At 50.8% G+C, this 26650-nt stretch overlaps 1 protein-coding gene across 3 annotated transcripts in view; it reads left to right on the top strand.

Moving 5' to 3' along the window:
- Positions 1 to 26650, top strand: part of LOC143827051 (cAMP-dependent protein kinase type I-beta regulatory subunit) — a 95900-nt gene that overhangs the window by 31297 nt on the left and 37953 nt on the right. For all 3 annotated transcript variants that reach the window (XM_077316229.1, XM_077316227.1, XM_077316228.1), the window contains 3 exons: positions 7409 to 7470; positions 8009 to 8055; positions 18872 to 19030. In XM_077316229.1, the coding sequence (XP_077172344.1) occupies positions 7409 to 7470; positions 8009 to 8055; positions 18872 to 19030 (268 nt within the window). The remainder of the gene's footprint in view (positions 1 to 7408; positions 7471 to 8008; positions 8056 to 18871; positions 19031 to 26650) is intronic.

Raw genomic sequence — 26650 nt, forward strand, 5'->3', positions numbered from 1 at the left:
ACAATGGGCTGCTTCTACCCCGTCAACTCTTTCCTGGTCAGGGAAGATGCAAAGCATGGTTGATGAGCTATAAGACAAAGTTCTTCAAGGTTTGGAGGCAGAGGAATATGGAGGTCCACAGTATGCCCATCTCATCTAGACAGATTCATGGAGGATAGGCCTATCAGTGACTACTAGCCATGGTGACCACAGCAGTAAACATCTGGATAACAGTGCCAGGAGGAGACCTCAGGGGCAGGCTTCAGTCTCTGTGCCCTGTTCTTGGACCTCTGTTGGTTGACCACTGTGTGAGACAGGACTAGATAGACCCTCTCTGGTCTGATCCAGCAGGGCTCTTCAGATGTTCTCATTATGGAAGGCCTCAGCCTCTACGCCCTGTTTGTTGGACCTCCAGAGGAACTAGTTGGTGTCTGTGTGAGACGGGATGCCGAACTAGATGGAACACTGATCTGATCCAGCAGGGTTCTTCTGATGTCCCTGCCTCTATGCCCAGTTGTTGGTCTTCCAGAGAAGCTGGTGTGAGAGAGGTTGGTGGACTAGATGGACCCCTGGTCTGATCCAGCAGGGTTCTTCTGACATTCTTTCCGGGGGAATACCTCAGGATCTATGCCCTGTTGTTGGACCTCCAGAGGAACTGGTCGACCTCTGTGCGAGACATGATTTTGGAATAGATGGACGACTGTCTGATCCAGCAGGTCTCGTCTGATGTTGGTGAACAGACCCTTCATCCATTTTCTAGAACGTGGGTATTTCCTTCCCTTCTCTGACCGATGGAAAAACCTGTGGGGACATCTCCGTATTTTCTTTGCATGGCTCCTGATGAATTTGTGGTAACGGATTCACAGAGAAACTGCCGTGGGGCACGCCTGTTCCGATGGAAAAAACTGGTCAATCTTGGCGAAGAATCTGACGAGGATGAAGGAACATCTCCCAGCTCTGGCAGATATTTAAGAAGGCTCTGAAAGCTAATCAAGTTCCCGATCAATTCTTCCCTGCAGGCAATCCTCTCTCTCTCCTTCCTCCCCATCTACACACACACACACACACACACACACACACACACAGAATGTGATTATTTGGGTGTTTTTTAATTTAATGAGCTACCTGGGTGGTGGCCGCTAGAGCTGGATGCAAGAGGGATGGTAAATACTGGAGCCAGCATGGTTTGGTGGTGAAGAACAAAGGATTCTGATTTGGAGAACCGGGTTCAATTCCCCACTCCTCCACAGAAAGCCCGCTTGGTGACCGTGGGCCAGTCCCAGCTCTCTCAGAGCTCTCCCACCTACCTCACAAGGTGCCAGTTGTGGGGAGAGGAAAGGCAGTTTTGAACCGCTTTGAGATTCCTCAAGGTAGAGAAAAGTGGGTACAAAAACCCAGCTCTGCAAGAGTCTGCTAGGGGAGGAGAAGGCTCACACCGGTGCCTCCGTTCCATCAGACAGGCAGATGACCCACTAAAGCTTGGGGACACACGAGACAAGCTCTGGAAAACGGAGACTCCTACGTGAGTCGGACTCTTTAATGCCTGCTGTATCTTCAGGGAAATAAGTTGCATTATCCCTAATTCCGGCAAGAGCTATTTGAGAAGGCCCTTATTGCCCCTCGGCCTGAAGCGTCATTACACCACCGGAAGTCGAACCGCAGCAGTGAGAATCGGCTGGCGCCGTGGACGGCGAGACCCGAATCTAGGCCAGGAGGGAGCGGAGGAGCTCGAAGGCCATTTCGCTGGCAACAGCGTAGAACGTGAGCCTTCCAGAACAACGGGCAGGAGGTGTTGTTCCGGCGGCAGGTAAAAAAGCCAAAATTTCGGATCCCAGCCCCAAGCAAAGGTCGTTCTGCCGCCACTGGCAGGGGCTGATGTTGCAGGAGTGCCTTGCAGACTACAGCACACGGCCGGCCGTTCCTCAGTAGATTTTTAGGGAAAGGACCGAGATTTTAAAGTCCTGCAGTCCCTGGCAAAAGACCCCGGGGCCAGCTGCTGTAGTCTGAGCCCTCCTTCCCTCCCCACGTCTCTTCCTCTCGTGCCCACGCAGTTCTCAGGGAGGAACCGACTCTGCCAGAGCTCTCTGCCAGTCTGGGAACCTGGGTGGGGGAAGGAAACCCACTCCCAATGTTGTGAACCCACCCCACGCCTGTAGATTTATTAGGAAAATGCGTCAGTATATATACGTTCGGTTCGGTCTGGAGTTGCTATCAGCGTCTTGGTTCGCACATTTGGGGGAACGATTGAAAGCCCCTTCCCGGATTTCAGATGAATGCCAGCTTAGGGGGAGGGTGTCAGCAGATTAATGCCAGCAGATTAATTTTTAGCCACTGTGTCTCAAATGGCCCACACATGTGTGTCCCTCTCCCTGTGCAATTAGAGTAATTCTGTGCTCTAAATTAGAGTGTTATCAGGGCTCTCTCAGCCTCACCCACCTCACAGGGAGTCTGTTGTGGGGAGAGGAAAGGGAAGGCGACTGGAAGCCGCTTTGAGCCTCCTTCGGGCAGGGAAAGCGGCATATAAGAACCAACTCTTCTTCTTCTGAAATCTGAAATCTGACGAGATCGGGCAAGGCTGGGCTATCCAGGTCAGCGCATGTGTTCTTTATTCCATGCAAATAAGTAATTCATCACATCTACAGTGGGCAAGTTTATCCCTCTTGCTTTCAGGAGCAGAGAAAGCGTAGAACATAAGGCCAGCCACGTTGGATCAGGACAATGGCCCAGCCAGTCTAACACTCCGTGTCACAAAGTGGCAAAAACACAGGCGTTATCAGGAGGCCCACCAGCAGGGCCCGAATTATAGAAGTCCTCCCACTGTTGGCCCCCACGCACCGAAAATGCAGAGCATCAGTGTCCCAGACATAAGAACATGAGAGAAGCCATATTAGATCAAGCCAATGGCCCATCCGATGTGCCACACAGTGGCCCAAATCCAGGGCCCATCAGGAGGTCATGCCCTGGACATCCTGGAAAATACTCACACAACCAAGAGGAACGTACAACATTATTGAGGTCTAATGCTATGGCTTCTGCATACGTACAAAGCACAAGTGGGCCACAAGGTTTATTTTTAGGTTGTCCATTTCCCAGTGGGACTGTCCTTGAGTTGCAACCTTTCATGCCCGGGGAGACAAGAGAGGAGTGGGTATGTTTGTCCTAGCTCTCAGCTTCAGGTCAGCGGGCTAAGGCAACTGGACAGGTTGGTTTGGGGAACGGCATTTGTGCCTGGCAAATACTCCCTTATCACCCTCTTCCGGAGAAAGGCCCACGTGCTATTTGCCCGGGGTTGATGTTTATCACTGCAAGACATTAGCAGCAAGGCTGATTCCAGGCAAACATGATTAGGGAGGTTTTCCTAAGAGGGGGTGTACAGTAGAGAAGAAACAGAGGAAGCGTTTGAAAGGGAACACCAGCAGACCAACAAGGACCAACAAGGAGTCTCGGGCCTTCTTCTGGAGGAGTGGCACGGAGCTTTGAAAGCATTCCTGGGGGGAGGTCTTCTCCGGGTCGCTGCTGGATGAAGGAGGAGGAGGAGAAGGAGAAGAAAGAGTAGAAAAAGAGAAGAAAAGGAGAAGAGGAGGAGGAGGAGGAGAAGAAGAAGAAGAAGAAGAAGAAGAAGAAGAAGAATTCACGTGGATTTTGCCCGTGAATGAAGGCAATTTGATCAACTTCTCCACTTGAGGAAAGAGAAAAACTGTGGAACTCTTTAAAACAAAAACAATCACCTTGACCTCCCTACGGTCATTCCCACCGGTCCAAGAAGGGCAGCATCTATAGAATGAAAGCACGTTTTTCCACGCCTCTGCTCTGCCTTTACTCTGCCCTGCATTTTCTAAGAATCCCTTTTGCCTGAACGTGACTGAGTAGGCATATACATGGTTAAAAGAGAGGGTATTTATCACTTGGGGGATTCCATCGGGCGTTTTTCAGGGCTCTGGGCTTGTCTCAACCTGCCGCGCACCTTCGGTTCCTGCAGCCTTCCCCTATCTTTGAAAATCTGGTGTTCCCGAAGGATGCAGTTGGCAATTATCGTTTCTGAAAATTTTTCCGATGCTCACGCCCGAACAGATTCCCCGTCGTCTTCTTTTGCAGGTCTGATCAGCGAGGAGCATTATGTTGAATGCAGCTTGGCAAACCGGACTCTGATCCGCTTCAGAATAAACATGTGGGGGGTGGAGGGGGTGGCAGAACCTGCCCCGTAGGAAACAGGATCTTCACCACTAGGGCAGCGTTGCCAACTTCCAGGGGGGACCTGAACTTCTCTTGGGATGGCATCTGATTTCTAGATGTCAAAATCCCCCTCCGCCTAGAGAAAATACCTGCTTGGAACTGATACCCTACTGAGGTCCTTCCTCAGAGCCTGCCCCTTCCCAGGCCCTCCTTAAAACGTCAGAAATTTCCCAACGTGGAGTTGGCAAACTGATAGCAGCAGTGTGTATGTCGGGAGAATTGTTTCCATATGGAAAGGTCAAGGATGCCTACCTGAGGTGCAAATGAGGGATGAGGGGGCCAGCCTCCAGGTGGAGGCTGGAGATCAGCTCTCCAGGAGAAAATAGCAGCTTCTTCAAACTCCTACCCCTCCCCCAAGCTCTATCGTCCCCCCTTGCTTTGTTATGACAGAAGGGTCAGGAGGAGGCTTCAATGAACTGAAGGGGAATGTTTTGTTGTGTAGGGCAGGGGTGGCCAGACTGTGGCTCTCCAGATGTCCACTGGCAGGGGCTCATGGGGGTTGTAGTCCATGGACAGTTTGGCCACCCCTGCTACATAGCACGTAGCTGCCTGTTCTAGATTTTAATGTTGTTGTGTTTTTTTGTACAGGTGTTATCGTTTCACTTGAATGGTCTGAATTATATTAATGTGTTTTTTTTTTCAAGTGTTGTTTTTGAACACCCGGAGATGTATTGTAATCCCACCTGGAGACAGCTGGAGCTGCGACCCCCTGATTGACCATTCCCGTTTTGGGGGGAGCGGTGATTTCTCAAAGCGCTCCGGGAAATTCTGGGAGGGTTCGGGGCAGAGAGGAACCCGCAGCAGGACACATTGTTGTAGAGCCCACCCTCTGACGCAGCCCTTTTCTCCGATCGCTGCCACCTGGATGAGCTGTAAAACCAGGTGCGCCGCAGGTCCCGCCTGGAGGTTGGCAACGCCTGTTCCTCCCTCTGCCCTTGACATGGCTCCGTACGTTTTCGTGTAGGGGAGAGCTGGGCTATTGTCCCCATTTAGAGGAGAAGTTCTTAGATTCTTAGATTCCCGTGTAGCCCCGTCTGCCTCACCTGGACACGTGACTCCCCCACCTTTCTCCGCCACCTCTGGAATAGGGACTGGGATCCCTCCAGAGGCCTGTGTTACTAGCTCCTGCTTGGTCAATACTCGGGAGACTTGGGGATGACATTTGGGAAGGGGAGGGGCCTCAGGAGGGATGGAACGCCGGAGACTCCCCCCTCCAAAACAGCCCTTTTCTCCGGGGAGCCACCTCGGCCATCTGGGGAGCAGTCAGGATTTCGGGGGATCACCAGCCCCAATTGGAGGGCAGCAATCCTCCCCGAATTACAACTGACCTCAAGACAACCAAGAGAAACTGCCCACTTCAGAGGGTCCCCTTCCTGCTGAGGCTTGTTCCTTCCTGCTCCCAAATCTCCGGTCTGGATCCGGCAACCGTACCGGCCCCGGTGCTGCTTCCTCACATGCCTCCGCAGTTTCCACAGCAGGGGGCGCCCTTCAGCCGTCCGGTTGCCCCCCCCCCTCCCCACTTGTGTGAGGATGAATCACGCCGGGCCTCCTCTCCAGCCGAAAAAGCGATAACCGTTCAGGGGTAAAGATAATGCTTTGGTCTCAATTTATGACCGGGTGTTCCCTAGAGCTGAGCCCGAGCAGATTTTGGAACCACTGGACAGGAAATAAGCTAATAATGGCATTTTGCAGCATGCCTGTAGCCATATATGGGAGCGAAAATGTGCCAGGTTCGTTGCTGACCTCCTGGCTGTTTGGCTGTGTGTGTGTGTGGGGGTGAATCTTCACAGAGGCAAAAAAATAATAATAAAAAGAAGATCCCTTTGTTCTCCTTACTCACTCGGCTTCGCTGTGCGCCGAGGAGGGCCCCCACGGAATGACTCTATTGTGGGAAAGCTGTTTGGTTTTCTCCCTCTCAACCCATCACAGTCTCCTGTCTGGAAACCACAACAGAGTGCTGTACTTATCCATCCTTTTCATAGAATCACAGAGTTGGAAGGGACCTCCTGGGTCATCTAGTCCAACCCCCTGCACTGTGCAGGACACTCACAACCCTCTCGCTCATCCACTGTCACCTGCCACCCCCTTGAGCCTTCACAGAATCAGCCTTTCCATCAGATGGCTATCTAGCCTCTGTTTAAAAATTTCCAAAGATGGAGAACCCACCACCTCCCGAGGAAGCCTGTTCCCCTGAGGAACCGCTCTGACTGTCAGGAACGTCTTCCGGAGGTTTAGATGGAATTTCTTTTGAATTAATTTCATCCCATTGGTTCTGGTTGGTCCCTCTGGGGCAAGAGAGAACAACTCTGCTCCATCCTCTACATGGCACCCTTTTAAATACTTGAAGATGGATCTCCACTGTGTCCTCTCTCATGTCACCTGCTTTTTCACTGCACCCCCTTTCCCTCTCCCTTCCCATGGATACTGCCCCCCTCCCAAAATAAAGCTCCAGGAATTTCCCAATCTGGATTGGCAACTTTATCCCAACTTCCCTCTCCAAGCTGTTTCTGACCCACTATTCCAGCTGCTTCCTCCCTTCTCTGCTTCAAAACACTCCACGCTGAGTTCTTATTTAAATATTAAAAGTATGGTTGTTGGGAGTCAGCAATACACAGGGGAAGAGGGATCTTAGGGCAGAAGCAAGTGGAAATTGGGTTACAGAGTGGCACATGGAGGACAGATCTACCCACTCTAGGACAGGGGTGACCAAACTGGGGTTCTCCGGAGGTCCATGGACTGCAATTCCCCTGAGCCCCTGCCATGGACCTCCGGAGAACCCCAGTTTGGCCAGTGGCAGGGGCTCATGGGAATTGTAGTCCATGGACATTCAGAGAACCCCAGTTTGGCCAGCCCTGCTCTAGGAGATGAAATTTCTGGATATTTAGGAGGGCAGGGTTTGCGGGTGGGCTAAGCAATACTTCATGTAGGGCTCGGTCTCCCAGTCTTTCTTATAAACTAGTCACCAGGTTTTCCAATTTGGATCAGGAAGGGGAATTTTGTCCTGTTTCCATACCCACATTCTATAAGAGGGAATGAATCGTCAAGAAGAGATCACAGACCTGCAGCCTGGAGCAACTCAGCGACTCCTTCCTGTGCTGAAGGGGGGGAAATCGGACGCATCGTGGCAAATGTGGGGCTTTCATCCATGGGGCTGGCAGAAATGTTGACCAGTTCTGTTTGTCCTTCTTCTCCGCAGTGACATCTTTGACGCCATGTTCCCCGTCACCCACATCGCCGGGGAGACTGTCATACAGCAGGGTAAGTGCGACCATTTCGTAGCGTCCGCGAGGGTGATGCGCAGAGCTCCTTGAGTCCCTTGGCACGGGCTGGGTCGCTGTATTCGGCCTCCAGATGTCAGCTTCCGTGCCCATCTTCTCTTTCTCTTCTTCCAAGCGAGGACGGGGTGTGTGTGCGTGCCCAACAGTTGCAGAATCTGCAAAGAAAAGGCACTTGCTCTTCCATCATCCGCCATTTTCCACCTCCCTGTTCTTCCATTCCCCCCACCCTATTCCAAATCTGGGTGAGGAAAACAGGTGCCCCATCGATGGATGCGTGGCTGTGAAATTTTCCGCCCGTCACCGCTCATCCCACCCAGCTTATGCCACAGCTGAGACTCTGTTCCTGGTGGGAACAAAAGGGGCTCTACCCCTGTGAGGGCATCAGGTGGGGATTGATGGATTTCCCAAATGAAACTGGAAACCAGTGGGAGTATGGCAGTCCCCAGTGTGGTGGTGCCCGGAAATGGTTTTGCGGGCCACCAACACTTAACTTAACAGGGCTCCTTGTTTCTTTCCAGGGGATGAAGGAGACAATTTCTACGTGATCGACCAAGGCGAAGTGGACGTAAGTCGGAATTCACTTCCCACCCCGAAACAGTTCTTGGTTCCTCCCCCCCCCCTGATCTTAAGCATGCTGCCTTCACTGGGAAGCTCCCGTTTATTACATCAGACATTAGGATGGTAGATTTGCCCAGCTCTGGTTAGTACTCAGCAGCAAAGGAACGTTTTCACTCAAACAATATTTCTATTGTCACCTTGGGGTTTTCCCTCAATCTCCATTTCCCAGGGTGGCCTCCCCTTTGTTGACAGACCCAAGTCGCAAACGTTAAAACGGCTCTGTTTAGGGACATTGATTTGCACGGTACCCCTTCAGAGTACTGGATTCATTGATCTGGGGAAGGGGAGGGGGAATATTTCTTTTTGAGTCCAGATATTTGAACCTAGAGCCTCTTGTGGCGCAGAGTGGTAAGGCAGCCGTCTGAAAGCTTTGCCCATAAGGCTGGGAGTTCAATCCCAGCAGCCGGCTCAAGGTCGACTCAGCCTTCCCTCCTTCCGAGGTCGGTAAAATGAGGACCCAGCTTGCTTGCTGGGGGGTAAACGGTCATGACTGGGGAAGGCACTGGCAAACCACCCCGTATTGAGTCTGCCATGAAAATGCTGGAGGACGTCACCCCAAGGGTCAGACATGACTCGGTGCTTGCACAGCGGATACCTTTGCCTTTACCTTTATTTGAACCTGCCCGCATTCCTTAGCCCTCTCTGCCCATCTCATTTTGTGTCCTCAAAACCAGAAGTCCCTTTTTCCTCTCCGAGGCGCTCGAGGGATGCTTATCCCGAATTAGAAGCCCCGGGGCTAAGGAGACCTCGCCGGGATGCCACGGGGTAGCGATGGCAAGCCGAAACATATTTGTCCGTAAAAAGGAGGTTAATTTGGCATCGTAAGGAAAACAAATTATTTTATTTTATTTTTTTTTATAGAAAGTTTTTATTTTATTTTCCAGAGTTGAAAACAGTGAGATACATGCAATCTACATTGTTAATACAGAAAAGGAGAGCTATACTCTTCATTTGATACACTTGGTTCCCCATTTTTAATCCCTTTTGTAAATAGTTCAGGTAAGGGCCCCATTATTCTTGAAAGGCCTCTTAGTGTCAGTTAGACTATCTTGGTAAGATCAGCTAGTTTATTCACCCAGTCTTCTGTCGAGGGTAGTTCTTACGTTTTCCATTTCTTGGCCAATTCTAGTTTTGTTGCTGTCGTCGCATAGTAGAAGAAGCTCTGTATGTGGGTTAGGAAGCGCTGTGGAAAAACATTATTTTAGATTTAGAAGCGCATTACCCGCCCCTGCAGGCAAACCGTGTGCCCCTGAACTAGCATGGTGGAATGCGCCTGAGGGGCGCATGGGAAACCAGAGGTGGCTGCATTCTTTAGTCGCCCAGGTTAGCTTACGTGTAATTTGTGTCTCCCCACTGAGAGAGAGGGAGGGAGGGAGGGAGAGAGAGAGAGAGAGAGAGAGAAGAACCCTCAGGCTAATGGTTTCGTCTTTAGAAAAGTGCTTTCCCCCAAGTCCTTTGAATGTGTGTGGTTGCCACTTTCATGGAAGAAGGAATAGATACGAGATCTCACTCTCCCCGGGTAGCACCAACTGGACGAAACTTCTTGCCTGTGCTACTGAAGGAGAAGTGGTGAATGCAGGGCCATGGGGGGCCATTCAGTTTTTGATGGGGAAACATCTCACTCGGCAGCCGTAGGGACAAGCTCTCAGATAGGCAACAACAAAAATGCCACGGAAATCCAGTACGGGAGCAAGCGTCGATTAGCAAAATTTAAAGGACACGGAAACACAAGGTGTAAAAATCCAGGAGACCAGGCAAGAGGTGTGCGCTTCACAAGTTGGTCATACACTGTACCGTACGGCCACTGGCAACTCGTTGGGATCTCCAGCATGAAACGACGGGTGTTTTTAAAACCCCAGATTCAAAGAATATGTGGTTTTCATGTTTGATGTCTCCACGTACATCTTACACGACAATCCAATTCGTGCTACTTTTTATTGTGGAACCAGAGATGATCTCTCCCCGAAGTGTTTATTTTTACAAGGCTAGCCGTTTTCCAAATGAAAGGATCTTCCAGAGCTATCCTAAGCAGGGTTCAGGACAGTCCAGGGTTTTGAAAAGGTCTTACCTCCGCTTAGGATGGTCGTGTTGTTCTGAAATGACCGTACAAATACGTTCAAATACTTAAAGAGGGCTATCATGTCCCCTCTCAACCTCCTTTTCTCCAGGCTGAACATTCCCAAGTCCCTCAACCTATCTTCATAGGGCTTGGTCCCTTGGCCCCAGATCGTCTCCGTCGCTCTCCTCTGTCCCCTTTCAGTTTTATCCACGTCCTTCTTGAGTCCTTCCTTCTGATATCTTTTTCGAGAAACCAGGAATATGTATTTCGAGCCGCCCGGCAGGGCTTTGCAGTGACGCTGGTGCAAGCCGCCGTCTTTTTTTAACGCTCTTGTTTGTGTCAGGGGACGGTCTAATTGGCACGGCTGGGAAATCGAACCACCTCTCCGGCCAGAAGTCAGTCCTCAGGAAATCCGTGTGACTCACTCTTCCTATTGGGGAAGGTCTCTTGCCACATCGGCCCGTGCCAGAAGCTGGGTTGAAAACAGGCTTTAAAAAAAAAGAGAGAGAGAGAGAGAAATGTCACACGTAGGACATTTATAGAAGTGTGGAAATGTTTGTTTTGGAAAAGGAGGGAGGCTAAGTGCCCCTGGTTTGCCGGGGTGTGAACTGAGCATGGAAACCCATCCGGATCGGGCTCCGCGTTCTGGGTCACGGACCGAGCCGGGTTCTCACGCCTCTAGGGGTGCCAGCCTCCAGGTGGGGCCTGGGGATCCCCTGGAATGACAGCTCGCCTCCAGGCAACAGAAATCAATACTCATGGAGGAAATGGCCATTTCGAAGGGCTCTCTCAGCCTCACCCTGACGTATGTTGAAGTCAGTGGACCTAGGCAGGGCCAGGATTGCACCAAGTATATTGCAGGGGCTCATGGGAATTGTAGTCCTTGGATATTTGGAGAGCCACAGTTTGGCCACCCCTGCTCTGACCGAATGGTCTGTTGTAAAGCATTGTGGGTAGGAAGGGTGTGCTTAACCCTTCGCACACCTTGCACATTCTTCCTCCATGTTGACCTCCTGGCTCTTTCTCCCTCCAGTTCTCCATGGGTTTTCAGAGCAGGTGGCGGCTGGAGATTCCCTGTTATGGCGCTTGATCTGCAGACAACCTCCCCTCTCCAAATCCCGCCCTCCCCCAGGCTCCTTTCCCCCAAATATCCTGTGATTTCCCAACCTGTCAACCTTAGGATCAGATGTCTCTGTGGAATCTCCCGCTCAGAAACTCATGAAAGTTCTCAGTGGAGAAGGGACGGGCTGGAGCAACGTGGCATTTCCCCTTGACGCCTCTCCCTGTTTTGCTTCCATCCTCAGAACAATCGGAATGTTTTGTTAGACTCCCCCAATCCCTGAAAATACCTCGGGCGCAGAGTTCACTCTGGCACTCCCCCCACCCAAAAATGTTTACTTCTAAAGCACGTAAAAGTAAGAATTACCCACCCTCAGAGATGTCCGCACCCTGTCTTTAGACGTGAGTCACTGACCGTTCTTCCTCATTTCAAAGGAAGAACTCACAGAACAATGACTCATGAAGAGATGCGACAGGCAGTCCCCCCGGGGAGAGGACCGTTCTGCTCTGGTTGCATCCAGCGCACCGCTGGGGCAGAAATTCCTGCCTTCTGCTGGGATATTCATGCAGAGATGCGGCAGGCCACCTCTTCATGCAGAGAGACATTCATGCAGAGATGCGGCAGGCCACCTCTTATGGAACCTGATTGGTTGCTCCTGCAGGGTAGTCAGTGATTTATCATCACGGTGCCCCCGTAACTTAAGTTGATGGTCCACAGGGGTGCTGTCACGCTATCGAAAAAGCAAGGTCTGGATTTTCTTTTTACAGAAAGTCTGTAGGAGGGATGCTATCTAATTTCACAGGTTTTGATTCAGAAATCCGTTTCGTACCATGGAGAGGGCTGGAGGGACCCAGATGTCTGTGCCGCTCGGCTTTCCTCCTTCCAAGGTCTGCCAGACGGCCGCAGTGGTCCCGCTTAACCCAACGAGCTGTTGAAAAACACCCTCACAACAATTTGTGGATTCATATTCTGATTCTGTGAAAGTTCAAGGGGGCGGCAGGTGACCGTGGATGAGCGAGAGGGCTGTGAGTGTCCTGCATAGCGCAGGGGGTTGGACTAGATGGCCCAGGAGGTCCCTTCCAGCTCTAGGATTCTGTTCTATATGCAGACTTCCAGTTATGGAAAAAATATGTCAGATGAGACAGCAGCTTCAACATTTCTGTTTCTCTGGTCAGCTGGCAGCTGTGGGTACCCAGAGCCACCTGGCTACCTGCCCACCAGGGGCTGGGGAACCATAAATGACAGGCTTCTTGTAAAGGGGTTGAAAACACCTGCTTGAAAATACATATTGTGGAAAAGGGGGGGGATTCTTAATCCATATTTCCAAATATAAACAGGCTTCCTGTGGGCTACTTGAATTTGACCAACTTCATTCCCCCCCCCTGAACAATGAAACCCTGTCAGACAAGCTTTTAAAATAGATTTTCACGAGGAAAGAAACACCAGCAGTGACAAAAACAAAACCCTCCTCTCTGTTGAGGCCAGTATCATGTTCAACCCGCAGGATTTATCACGGTAACTCTCCAGTGTCTATCTAGCTCAGGGGTAGTCAAATTGCGGCCCTCCAGATGTCCATGGACTACAATTCCCATGAGCCCCTGCACGCATCGCATCCCACTGGATCCCCTCCCTTCCCTCCTACTGCCCAGGTGCCACTTCAAATGTCCAGGAGCTTCTCAGCCAAGTCTTGGTAACCTGGCTGACTTCTAGCCTTTTCATACAGCACCCCAGCAACTATAGCATGGGAATGAAGACACCTGGGGTCAGAATTTCATGGTCAGCAGGAAAGGTCACTGGGTGACCTTGTGCCAGCTCTTCAGATATAACCTAACCCATAGAATCCTAGAGCTGGAAGGGCCCCCTCGAAGCCATCTAGTCCAACCCCCTACTCCAGCATTTCTCAAGCAGGGTTTCGGGAAACCCTCGGGTTTCCTGGATCAGTGGGAGTTAGTTAATTCTTAATATATTTTAAAGGTCATTTATCGAGGGATATGACCATATATGGTCATGTCGACCTGCCCTCTCCTCCCAGAATGGCCAATGATGGGCCTGGAGAGGGAGGGGAGGGGAGGGGCCCTGGGTGGGCATGTCCACATGCTTCCCGACCATATTCTGGACGATCACGCCCCTTCTGGGGTTTCTCGAAGCCTGAGGAAGGTTTCAAGGGTTTCTCAATGGTAGAAAGGTGGAGAAATGCTGCCCTACCCAATGCAGGGTCAGCCTCAAGCATCCATGATGTCTCTGTCCAGCTTCAGCTGAAAGACAGCCAGTTGGGGAGAGCTCACCACCTCCTTAGGCAGCTTCCCAAAACAGACACCCTGTGAGGTAGGTAGGGCTAAAAGAGCTCAAACAGAACTGCCCTGCGAGAACAGCTCTCCTCCTCCTCCTCCTCTGCTTCTTCTCCTTCTTCTCCTCCTCCTCCTCCTCCTCTGCTTCTTCTCCTCCTCCTCCTCCTCCTCCTCCTCATACTCTTAGTGTTCCAAGGCTCAAGCTTTCAAAACTTGCTTCTTTCTGATCTCTGAAAGGGCCGTTCCGAATCTGTTACCCAGCTTGCTTTCTTAAGAAATTTCAGAGCCCAGAAATAAACTGCGGTTTTAAATAGCTCTCAAGAGTCTTTTCTTCCTCCCCCGTCCCATCCCGTCCTGTCCTCTCCCCACCCCCCTCCCTGCCGTCTCCCAAGTCAAATCTGCAAGCCAGCTTGGCGTGGCCGAACTTTCGGCCAAAGGACAGCATGACAGGACAATGTATCATCAATGCGCTTTGTCATCCTTGCGAAGGCAAAATTTACGGTCAAGTCTGGCCCGACGCTGAGGGTTTCGATACGTTGACTTCCTTTTATGTGGCTGGGACGAGAAGATGGCATTTTTATTGGGGAACTGAGCGCAGGTCCTTCACTTCCCATCGAAGGAGAGCTGTCCAGACGGCAGCTTGTTGTGCTCTTGGTCCTTCACCGGCGAAGGGAGGAAATCATATACCTTCTCTGAGAGCATAGCTAGACCACAGCCATAACTCTCTTTCTTAAAAGGATTGTGTATTTCCGTGAAGATAGTTGGAGGTCAAGTTGGCCCTGTCATTTAACCAGCTATTTCTTGGGGGTCTCACCAAGTTCCCAGTCCCTAGCTGCATGTTTCTGTCATCTAAGCATCCTGCAACAGAGCAGGGGTAGTCAACCTGTGGACCTCCAGATGTTCATGGAATACAATTCCCATGAGCCCCTGCCAGCAAACGCTGGCAGGGGCTCATGGGAATTGTAGTCCATGGACATCTGGAGGACCACAGGTTGACTACTCCTGGTGTAAAGCATTCGCGGTAGCTAGAACGAATGTTCTACCTTCTGCGGTGCTATATGGGAGAGGTCAACAGATCCCATATCCAGCTAGGCTTTGCCCCTGTGGACCATGCTGTAAGGAGTCAATCATCTGTGGGTTTCTTTTTTTTTCCATTGTCCATTTTATTTTGGGAAAGGAGCTACATTTCTTAACTCGCTGCTTTGAGAGCCAGCTGGGTGTCGTGGTTAGGAGTGCGGACTTCTAATCTGGCGAGCCAGGTTTGATTCCCCACTCCCCCACATGCAACCAGCTGGGTGACCTTGGGCTAGTCACAGCACTGAGAAAGCTGTTCTGACCGAGGAGGAATACCAGGTCTCTCTCAGCCTCACCTACCTCACAGGGTGTCTGTGGTGTGGTCTGACTAGTGCCATATACAATGGGACTATGACATCTTGTGATTTTGATGTGATGCCCCTGTTGATACAGCCTAAAATGGTATTTGCCTTTTTTACCGCTGCATCACACTGCCTGCTCATGTTTAGCTTACAATCCACAAGTACCCCAAGGTCTAGTTCACACACAGTATTACCTAGAAACATATCCCCCATCCAGTAGGCATGCTTTTCATTTTTCTGACCCAGATGCAGGACTTATCTTTATTACACTTATCTTTATGAGATTGCATCTTGTTCTCATTTGCCCATTTTTCCATTGTGTTCAGATCTCGTTGACTCTGTACCTTCTGGAGTATTTGCCAGTCCTCCCAATTTGGTGTCATCTGCAAACTTGACACTCTCACTTCCTGATTCAGTCCTAATTGGCTGAGGCAGGTGTTCTCACTTCCTGACTCAGTCCTGATTGGCTGAGGCACGTGCTCTCACTTCCTGACTCAGTCCTAATTGGCTGAGGCAGGTGTTCTCACTTCCTGACTCAGTCCTGATTGGCTGAGGCACGTGCTCTCACTTCCTGATTCAGTCCTAATTGGCTGAGGCACGTGCTCTCACTTCCTGACTCAGTCCTGATTGGCTGAGGCACGTGCTCTCACTTCCTGACTCAGTCCTGATTAGCTGAGGCAGGTGCTCTCACTTACTGATTCAGACCTGATTGGCTGAGGCAGGTGTTTTCAATTCCAGACTCAGTCCTGATTGGCTGAGGCAGGTGTTCTCACTTCCTGACTCAGTCCTGATTGGCTGAGGCACGTGCTCTCACTTCCTGACTCAGTCCTAATTGGCTGAGGCAGGTGTTCTCACTTCCTGACTCAGTCCTGATTGGCTGAGGCACGTGCTCTCACTTCCTGACTCAGTCCTGATTAGCTGAGGCAGGTGCTCTCACTTACTGATTCAGACCTGATTGGCTGAGGCAGGTGTTTTCAATTCCAGACTCAGTCCTGATTGGCTGAGGCAGGTGTTCTCACTTCCTGACTCAGTCCTGATTGGCTGAGGCACGTGCTCTCACTTCCTGACTCAGTCCTAATTGGCTGAGGCAGGTGTTCTCACTTCCTGACTCAGTCCTGATTGGCTGAGGCACGTGCTCTCACTTCCTGACTCAGTCCTGATTAGCTGAGGCAGGTGCTCTCACTTACTGACTCAGACCTGATTGGCTGAGGCAGGTGTTTTCAATTCCAGACTCAGTCCTGATTGGCTGAGGCAGGTACTCTTACTTCCTGACTCAGTCCTGATTAGCTGAGGCTGGTGCTCTCACTTACTGATTCAGACCTGATTGGCTGAGGCAGGTGTTTTCACTTCCTGACTCAGTCCTGATTGGCTGAGGCAGGTGGTCTCAATTCCTGACTCAGTCCTGATTGGCTGAGGCTGGTGCTCTCACTTCCTGACTCAGTCCTGATTGGCTGAGGCAGGTGTTTTCAATTCCAGACTCAGTCCTGATTGGCTGAGGCAGGTACTCTTACTTCCTGACTCAGTCCTGATTAGCTGAGGCTGGTGCTCTCACTTACTGATTCAGACCTGATTGGCTGAGGCAGGTGCTCTCACTTCCTGACTCAGTCCTGATTGGCTGAGGCAGGTGTTTTCAATTCCTGACTCAGTCCTGATTGGCTGAGGCAGGTGCTCTCACTTCCTGACTCAGTCCTGATTGGCTGAGGCAGGTGTTTTCACTTCCTGACTCAGTCCTGATTGGCTGAGGCAGGTGTTTTCAATTCCTGACTCAGTCCTGATTGGCTGAGGCAGGTGCTCTCACTTCCTGACTCAGTCCTGATTGGCTGAGGCAGGTGCTCTCACTTCCTGACTCAGTCCTGATTGGCTGAGGCAGGTGTTTTCACTTCCTGACTCAGTCCTGAGGCAGGTGTTTTCACTTCCTGACTCAGTCCTGATTGGCTGAGGCAGGTGTTCTAACTTCCTGACTCAGTCCTGATTGGCTGAGGCAGAGCTCTCACTTCCTGACTCAGTCCTGATTGGCTGAGGCTGGTGCTCTCACTTCCTGACTCAGTCCTTTGGGTAGAGAAAAGCAGCATATAAGAGCCAACTCTTTTTCCAAAAGAGAACTGCATTCGGATGAATTTAAGATTCATTTTCTTTTGACATCGCTGTGAGAGATTGTGAGTGCAATTTATCCCACTTTGAAGCATGATATCTGCTTTTGTTTATTCCACACTGCAGTGGATCCCTCTGCGCTTTCCTTCCTTAAATTGTATTTTTTTAATATGCTATTAAAGACTTTGTTGTTTGTTGTTTTATACCAGCTATTTCTAATTTCAGTTCTCAAGAGGGCAGCTTCATTCTCCCACAACAGAATTCCAAGTCCAATGGCACCTTTAAGACCAACAAAGATTTATTCCAGGTGTAAATCTTTTGTTGGTCTAAAAGTTGCCATTGGACTAGGAATTTTGTCAAGCTTCTTCAGACCAACAGAAAAGAAAGGGAACCTTTCTAGGGCAATATGTTTGCCATATATACAACGAGTAAATACAATTTCTTTTACATCTTTTATATACCAGAAGGAACAACCACAACGGCTTCTAGATCCATGGTTAATAGGCTCTCAGAGCCTATGGCCGGTTGATACTAAAATATTAACAATAGTATTAACAATAGTTGGATACACACTTTTCTTGGATGCTTTAGGATGCTTAGGGCTGATCCTGCATGGAGCAGGGGGTTGGACTAGATGGCCTCTGTGGCCCCTTCCAACTCTAGGATTCTATGATTATGATTATCACTGGCAGTCTTCAAGCAAAGGTTGGGTACACACTTTTCTCGGATGCTTTAGGATGCTTAGGGCTGATCCTGCGTAGAGCAGGGGGTTGGACTAGATGGCCTTTATGGCCCCTTCCAACTCTAGGATTCTATGATTATGATTATCACTGGCAGTCTTCAAGCAAAGGTTGGATACACACTTTTCTCGGATGCTTTAGGATGCTTAGAGCTGATCCTGCGTAGAGCAGGGGGTTGGACTAGATGGCCTTTATGGCCCCTTCCAACTCTATGATTCTATGATTCTATGTAATATAAGGATTGGAGGTTTCAACCACCGATGAAGCCAATGAAAACGGAACTGATCTAGAAGCCGTTGTGGTTGTTCCTTCTACTATATAAAAGATGTAAAAGAAACTGTATTTACTCATTGTACATATCACAAACATGTTGCCTTAGAAAGTTTCCCTTTCTTTTCTCTTGATAGGCTACTTCAGACCAGCAGGGCTACCCACTTGAATCTGTCATTCGCTCACAGAAAACTTTTCCCCCTGACCAATCCTCACTCATGGTTTCAGGGCCCAAAATGGCCGCCTCACGACATCCCGCCTCCCGACCGATCGCCACCTTGCTGCGTGCATCTGTAGGAAACGCACAGCACAAAGTCAGCGTGTTCTTAGAAACTGCCTGAATTTGCCTTCGCCAACCAAGTTCCGAGAAGAAAGGCTCCCTTTGTGCGAGCCGTTTTCCTCTTTCCGTGCCGGAGTCCCCTTTTAGCTCGACGGTGTCCCCCTACAAACCGCGCTGCGGCCATCTCCTCTCCTTTCAAGTCTGACAGTGTCCATGAAAAGGCAATTTTTGTTTTTTTGAAGGGCGACAGTCCTGCCCCTGGATTCGGTGCGCACACCTCATTCTAGAAAGGGGAAGGGGGAAAAGGGCAGGCTTTGATGCCAACGAACTGCGGGGAGCTGGAAACTCAGAGCCTCAATGCAGCCATTGTAGGAAAGCGAGAGGACTTGAAATTCTGCCCACAAAGCAGGTTGTTTCTTTGCTCTCGGGCATTGTGGGATTTGTTTTGGCTTCCAGAGACCACATCAGGCGAAAGAAAGGCGTTTTGGAGGGCAACAGTCGGGCGGTCGCTGTGAATTTTGAGGACAGTCAGACCCTGTTTTCCCCTCCCAACTAAATCCCCCGGTATAAACTGGGTTTCTCTCTTGTTTCGTCGGCAGGTGTATGTCAATGGCGATCTGGTTACCAACATCAGCGAAGGAGGGAGCTTTGGCGAGCTGGCCCTCATCTACGGGACGCCAAGGGCCGCGACGGTCAAAGCGAAGACAGACTTGAAGCTCTGGGGCATCGACCGCGACAGCTACCGACGCATTTTAATGGTGTGTTTAAGAATCTCATTCTTCGCCTAAGTCACCGCTCCTCTTCCGCAGGTTCCCATTAATGGCGCCGTAAACCTTCATGGCACTCGGCGTGCATTTTTACGATAAGCGGTTAAAGCCTCATTAACGTCCGGTCACCGCCAAAGGCCCAGGTTTATTTACAAAATAAACAGCAACAGAAGGAGGATTCCACGGATTCGTGGGAAAAGGGGGGAGCGCTATGAATCAAACGCCGCTGCCCAGCGTTCTCTTGACATGACCGTGTTCCAAACTGACCTTTTCTGGGAAACCAGACGTAAAAAGATACCTGCTCCTCGCTAGGTCTGTGGGTGGCCTGACCCGTAGCTAAGCCCAGAGGGGAACCGGCCGTCTAGCTGGTCTGTCTCTGTTGTCCAAGCCGGGTCAAAACAGAGAGACTTCAAGGCTGGAGATGAACAGCCATCATGGATTTCACTCAGTCAGGCTTTCTTTCCTTGATGGCCTTGGACAGGTTTCCCAAATGGGTGGGAGTTCACTCATTTTGAATGCATATTTCAAATTCGTTCAACGTTTATCGGGCGATACGACCCTATATGGTCATGTCGACCTGCCCCAGCTTCCCCAAATGGCCAATGATGGGCCTGGAGGAAGCGGGAAGGGGAGGGACCCCAGGTGGGCGTGTCCACAGCTCTGCTTCTCAGGCATATACTGTACGATGGTGCCACTTCTGGGGTTTCTTGAAGCCTGACGAACGCTGCAGGGGTTCCTCAGTGGTAAAGAAAAGTTGAAAATTTAGGTTCCCCACTTGTCATTCGTCCTGGAATTCAAGGCCTGAATAGCCCAGTTTGGCCTGAGCTTGGCAGAGTTTGGAAGCTAAGCGGGATTGGCCATGGTTAGTCTTTGCATGGGAGCCCACCAAGGAAGGTGGATGAAGGAAGGCATAGGCAGAGTACCGCTGTCCACAGATCCAGATTTGCTTTCCTTCCACCATGGAGCCTCTTGCTAAATTGGTTGGTCCAATAAAACGTTGGGTTTGGGACTTGTTTTGGGATTTTTATTATTTATTTTATTTAGTTATTAATTCGAATTATTCCCCACCACTCTCGGCAAGCCAGCACGTGAAAAAGACCCATACGTAAAACTCCCATTAAAACCCCCAATACAATGATAAAAACAGGAATAACAGCTTAGCGGTAAAAATAACCCCGCCTCTACTCCAACCAACTCCCTGGCGCCAATGTGCTGCCGCTGTTGCTGGTGGATCAACATGGTGGCCTCAACCGAAGGCCGGGCGGAAGAGCTCCGTCTTGCAGGCCCTGCAGAAAGCCGGAAGCTCCCTCAAGGCCCGCAGCTCTTCCGGGAGCTCGTTCCACCAGGTAGGGGCCAGGACCGAAAAGGCCCTGGTCGAAGCCAGGCGAGCATGGACCAATATGGTGGTTCAGCTTTTCCTCCACTGTCCCCAAGGAGCAAAGTTGCAGACCCTGTTCTGCCTAGAGGTAGCTCCAGGGCGTAAGCCCTTGCTGCCTCTGTTGGATTACGGAGGCCGTCATCTCAAAACATGAAGCTCCAGGCTCAAGCTCTGGAGGAGGGGTGGCCAAGCTGTGGTCCATGATGTCCGTGGCCTTCTGCACGCCAAGCGGAGGCTCTGCCACTGAGCCATGGCCCCACCAATGTGGGTATTGCAGGGCAGGTTCGAGAGCTTCAGTGCTCAGTGTGTGGTCTGGTTAGCCCAGCCTTTTTCAACCCTTTGACCATGGAGGAGCCCCTGGAATATTTTTCAGGCTTTGAGGAGCCCCGGATCGGGGCCAGAAGTAATATCAGGGGGGAGAAAGGAGGCAGTTTGAGGCAGGAGTAGGCGTCCAGACTCCGCCCCTTTCCCAGGGGCGGTGACCCCACAAGCCCCCCCCCCCCCCCAGGACGGTTCCCTGCTTTCACGGCAATGCCGGGAACAGCTTGTGGCTGAGTCTATTAAGGCAGGCGTACAGGGGGAAGGGCAGGGGGCTTCTGGGGAGCTTTCGTGGGAATTCCCAAATCTGCCCCTGAACCCTCAAAACTGTGGCAGCCAGAGAACTCTCCACCAGCCCTAATGGTCTGCCAGGAGGAAAACCCCAGATCAGAACCTGCTCTCCCCCCGTGGCACCTTCCCCGCACCCATCACAGTGTCCGAGGACCTGCCCAAGAAAGGACTTTGCTTTCCAGCGCATTAGGCTTCAGCCGACAACGCTGCGTGTGTCAAACTTCCATTGTTGCAGGGGGCGGGGGGTCGTTTCTGTCTCCGGGAGAATCCCAGTCGCTCGAAGGCCTTGTAAGGCAGGGCTGTGCTGGTGGCTCTTCTGGTCTGCTGATCTTTGCTCGCCTTTCCCAAACGGGAGTTCGGTCAGCGACTACCACCCCTTCTCACCAATTTGTGTGTTTTGCGTGTGTGTGTGTTTGTGTGTGGGGGGGGGCAGCAGAGCAGGGAGGGAGGGGAATGCCTCTCTCCACCAGCCCATCAAATGCGGCCGGGTTATGCAACCTTTTTCTTGTCAGGCATAACTTCTCCGGGGGGGTCTTGCCAGTTCCCACTTGGGCCCTCTGACTAATGCATCCGGGATCCCTTGATCCTCATCCTTCGCAGGGCTTTCTGGGGGTGAGAAATCCTTCTGTGGGTTCTCCTTGGCCGGCCCCCTGCTGGCCTTAATCAGTTCCCTTGTGGGGGACACCGTTTCGTGACTAATCCGTGTCAGTCAGTCTCCTCCCCACAGACTTGTCGGTGCCGATTTCCTCTGCTCGGAGCTCCCAAACGCATCGGTCATGTCTAGGGAGGGGAAAGGGGATGGTTGGAGCATTAGGGGTGCTGTTGTTGCCAGAATTTGGGGGAGCAAGCCAAAGAGACCTTGCTCACAGGTGAGGGGGAAGGTATGAAGGTAGCAGCCGTTTTTGCATTTGCAGTATACGTGTCCATTGTCTCCCTCGAAAAGGATTTTCCTCCCCTTTTCTTTACCTGGTTCCCGTCTGCCATTTGAAAAAGAAATTCTGCCTTGTTTCATTTATACCAAACAGCTTTCCTCAAGTCCTGATCAAGGCTGATTCTGGGAAGGCTCAAGGGGGTGGCAGGTGACAGTGGATGAGCAATTGGGATGTGAGTGTCCTGCATAGTGCAGGGGGTTGGACTAGATGACCCAGGAGGGCCCTTCCAACTCTGTTATTCTGGGATTCTATGATTCTAAGCCTTTCGGCCAAGCGAGTTTATATCCATGACTAGTACAAGCACAAGTTCATTTCTACGGCCCCAGACCGGAACGCGGGGATCAGGCACGATCAAACTGCAAAGCTTTTAGGCAATATAAAAACGTCAAAAGGTCAATGTAATGAACTAGAAGAACATGATGATAGTGGTCATAAGTGTTTTGCATCTTTCTGTCGGGCTTTGAATCCCGTGGGGGCAGATTTTCACTATCTGGAATGGAAGTTGAGGCTCTTTGTCCGTGAGTAATTCTTTGGACCCCTCCGCTTCTGCTTGGTATGACTTGCTGCCCGGTTTGTTCATAAAAATTTATTAATACAAGGAAAGTGATCCTCAAGGAGTCCCTAAAAACACGGTCTCACACCCTACTTAGCCATCGACGGTTTGTAGGCCGTCATGACTCAGAAAACGCTTTCAAATTCCTCTTACCAATATGCAACATCCAACCCTGGAATTCTCATTTTCCTTCTTTAAAAAAAAAAGACAGTGGTTCAAAGCCAACCGAGTCCTGGAATTCTTTTTTTTTATTACTGCGTCTTTGTTTTTGCCATTCAGTAGTCGTCGCTTCAGAGACTCCTGGAGGCGTTTCTCTGTTCTGCGCGCTGAGAAGAATGTACGTCCGCAGCATAATTCAATACTGGGTTTACGCAGGGATTAGCCGGGCGTCCTGCGCCAGCCGGGTACCTGCCAGAGATGGTCTTTCACCTGCAACCTGAGCTTGGCTTTCCCGTTCTCTCAGCCGCAATTGGTTGGGTTTCTTCATTCAAGGTGGACCTTTGGGTGGGTGGGGGGTCGGCCAGTAAATTTTGGCTGGCACAGTCCTATTGGGCTTTGTGTTTTTTTTAAATGTGGTGGGCGTCCAAGTGGGCAGAGGAAATGAAGAAAACCTGGGAGAGTGAGCACAACAAGGAGGGAAAGTAGATTGGAGGAGCAGAGTTGGAAAATGAAATCCGAATCTCGGGGAGTAGGTGGTGAAGCGCATGTTTTGGAGACTAATGGAGTCCCTTGATACCTTCATGGAGCCAAGGAACGGTGTAGATCAGCCCAGTATGTCGTTCCTCCCACCCCCCCAGCATTCTTTTGAAGGGCTTCTTCCAGGGGAGGCTTTTTGAAGCTAACGGTGGCCCAAGACCTCACTGCACAGGCGTCCTTCGAAGTTTTCATATATTCCAAGGCCTGTTTAGAACTCTGCTCCACTGTCTTGTCCCTCTTCACCCTCGTTTAAAGGGTGGCAGACAAATCATGCCCCCAGAGCTGGATGTGCACACGAGGGGTGCCAACCCACACCGCTGTTGGTTCCTGGTGATCTCCAGGGGCTAGAATGGCTCTCCAGACTACAGGGATCAGTTCTGTCAGGGGAAATGACACGCAGTAATGGGTTTAAACTTCAAGTACAACGATATAGGCTAGATATCAGGAAAAATTTTTCACAGTCATTCAACAGTGGAATAGGCTGCCTAAGGAGGTGGTGAGCTCCCCCTCACTGGCCGTCTTCAAGCAAAGGTTGGATACACACTTTTCTTGGATGCTTTAGTGTGCTTAGGGCTGATCCTGCGTTGAGCAGGGGGTTGGACTAGATGGCCTGTATGGCCCCTTCCAACTCTATGATTCTGTGATTCTATGATTCTATGATTCTATGACTGGCCCAAGGTCACCCAGCTGGCTTCATGTGGACACGGAGTGAGGACCACTCTACCCCGTTGGCTTTCAGGAGGACTGGGTTTGAGAAGGAGAGGGAACTTCAGTGAAGTGTAAGGCCACAGAGTCCGTCTTCCAAGGTGAACATTTCCTCCAGTTTACCTGCTCTCTGTTTCCTGGTTGTCCCAAGAGATCTCTAGGCATAGCCGGGAAGATGGGCAACCCTAACCATGGAGCCTGTGAAACAATAAACAGACTTTCTCCCATCTGAACTTCCCCAAAGGATAATCCTGCATTTAGTGCAGGTCGCTTCCATCCGCTATGAGCAGCACCTATGGATTTCCTTGAGAAGAATCGTGTCTGTTATTTGTCCTTTTCTCCCCCATCCATTCCTTCCACAAGCAATTCATTTCTCAATATTAATTTATCGCCCTGTTTGCTTGGAAGACCCAAGATCTTGGACGTGGATGGACTTTTCTCCACGGTCGCTTTGAACCTGTCCAGCGAGACGACTCCTTCAGCAAACATCACTCATCTATCTCTTTGGGGGGGGAGGGTCCCGCCGCCAAACGTACCAGAGGATTTTCCATTGCTTGCGGCGCTGGTCGGAAAAGTTTCTTGACCGCTGTCCAATTCGGAGTGGACGAAAAACACAGGTTGGCGTCCCAAACCCTCAAAGCTGCAAAGCATTCGGGGCTCATTCCCATCTATCAATCCTCGCAGGGTATTTTCACCGTGTTTCTGAACTGCTGCCCGTCAGGATCTGCTGCTGTTGTTTGCTTCTTTTCTGGCAAGGAGGCATTCGGAGGGAGCCAAAGACCACAGGTGCAAGAACATCAGAACCACGACGACGGAGGCTGTCGTATCCCTGGTCGATTGTGCGGTGACGCCTTTGCGGAGACTAATAGCAGTGGCAAAGGGTTTCTTTCCCCCCGTTTTTCAGAGGTCCTATCGGGTTGCAAACCCCCAGGCTCCTTTTGCAGTCTGTAAATCCCCCCTTTTCCCCTCCAGGCATTCTCTGCAGAATGTTCCTAGGCTCAGGGAGTTTGTTCCCCTTTAGATTCCCGACGGAGAAAGTCATCCAAAGAGGGTTTTGTGAAACCCTGGGGTTCCTTGAAGGCCCTGGGAGAGTTTCCAAAATGGGTGGGAGTTCGTTAATATTTTAACAATTCATTAAACATTTATTGGGTGATAGGAGCATATCTAGTCACGTCAACACACCCACCCTTCCCAAAATGGCCCGGGAAGGGGAGGGTCCCCAGCTGGGCGTGTCCACAGCTCTGATTCCCCTCCGTATTCCGCACGATAGCACCTCAAAGCCTGAAGAACATTACAGGGGTTTCTCAAACATAAAAAAGCTGGGAAAGGCTGCATGATTGGTCTTTGAAGTTCCTTTCTCTTGTTTCTCCAACAAAATAGGTTTTCAGAAGAATCCTATTTGAGATTTGCTTGTGCGTTTAGGGGCGTGGCTGGGCTCCCTTAACTAGAAAGGTGGCCATGTTTCCAGGGGAGAGGGATCTTCATAGGAACAAACATAAAGTATGCAATTTATGTCCTGCTGTATACCGCATTGATCAGACCCCAACTGGAGTCCTGTGTGCAGTTCTGGAGGCTTCACTTCCAAAAGGACGTGGACAAAATGGAGAGGATGCAGAGGAGAGCAGCAGGGATGATCTGGGGCCAGGGGACCGAGCCCTGTGAGGAAAGGCTGAGGGAATGTTCAGCCTGGAGAGGAGGAGGCTGAGAGGGGACAGGGTGGCTCTCTTGAAGGATCTGAAAGGTCACTTGGAGGAGGACACGGAGCAGTTCTTGTTGGCAGCAGAGGAGAGAAAACGCAGTAATGGCTTCGAACTCCGTGTAGAACAATACTAGCTAGATGTCCGGGGGGGGGGGATTCACAGAGTAGTTCAGCGGTGGAAGGGGCTGCCTGAGGAGGTGATGAGCTCCCCCTCACTGGTGGTCTTCAGTAGCAGCTGGACAGATCCTTCTCCTGGATGCTTGAGGCTGATCCTGCCTTGAGCAGGGGGTGGGACTAGGTGGCCTGCATGGCCCCTTCCGACTCTGGTTCTGATTTCTTCAGAACAGACACTTCTATTTTCAGTGTTTGGTCTAAAGGCCCATGATACATGGCATGTTCTGAAGCTAAGCAGGCCTGGATCTGGTCTGTGCCTTGATAGGGGACCTCCCAGGAACCTCGTGCCTGCTGCATTGAATTCCTCCATGGAAGAAATGTGGGCTAATAAATGTACAAAAGGAATAACTTTCTGACCAGGCGCGGATATCTGTGTGCCTGTGGATTGTTGGCTTGCAAAAAAGCATCTCCTGAGCAAGTCCAGGAGCTTTCACGTACTTATAATCATCTTCCTCTTCAAATAAATAACATCCTCAGGTTTCTGCTTGGCCCCTTCGAGGAGACATCCTGCTGGGTCATCTAGTCCAGCATCCCGTTGCATCCCGGAGGGCCAACAAACATGGTATACAGGCCTCACTCTGATAAGTGCATTAAAAAAGCCCTGCTGGATCAGACCAGGGGTCCATCTCGTCCAGCATCCTGGTTCACCCAGTGGTCAGCCAGTTCCTCTGGAGGGTCAACAACAGGGAACTGAGATCCTTCCCCTGAAAAGATTAATAATTAATAATAATATGTACGATAAAATGCAACTAAGGCTACATCTCCAGATATCGGGGTGTCCCTCCAGCACTGTAAGCCTAATCCTTCTGGCGGCCAGTGCAAATCATGCGACCCAGCTAGGGACAGGAGGATCTTCATCTGGCAA

The sequence above is a fragment of the Paroedura picta genome, chromosome 17 (assembly GCF_049243985.1).
Source record: "Paroedura picta isolate Pp20150507F chromosome 17, Ppicta_v3.0, whole genome shotgun sequence".
NCBI classification, from domain to species: Eukaryota; Metazoa; Chordata; class Lepidosauria; order Squamata; family Gekkonidae; genus Paroedura; species Paroedura picta.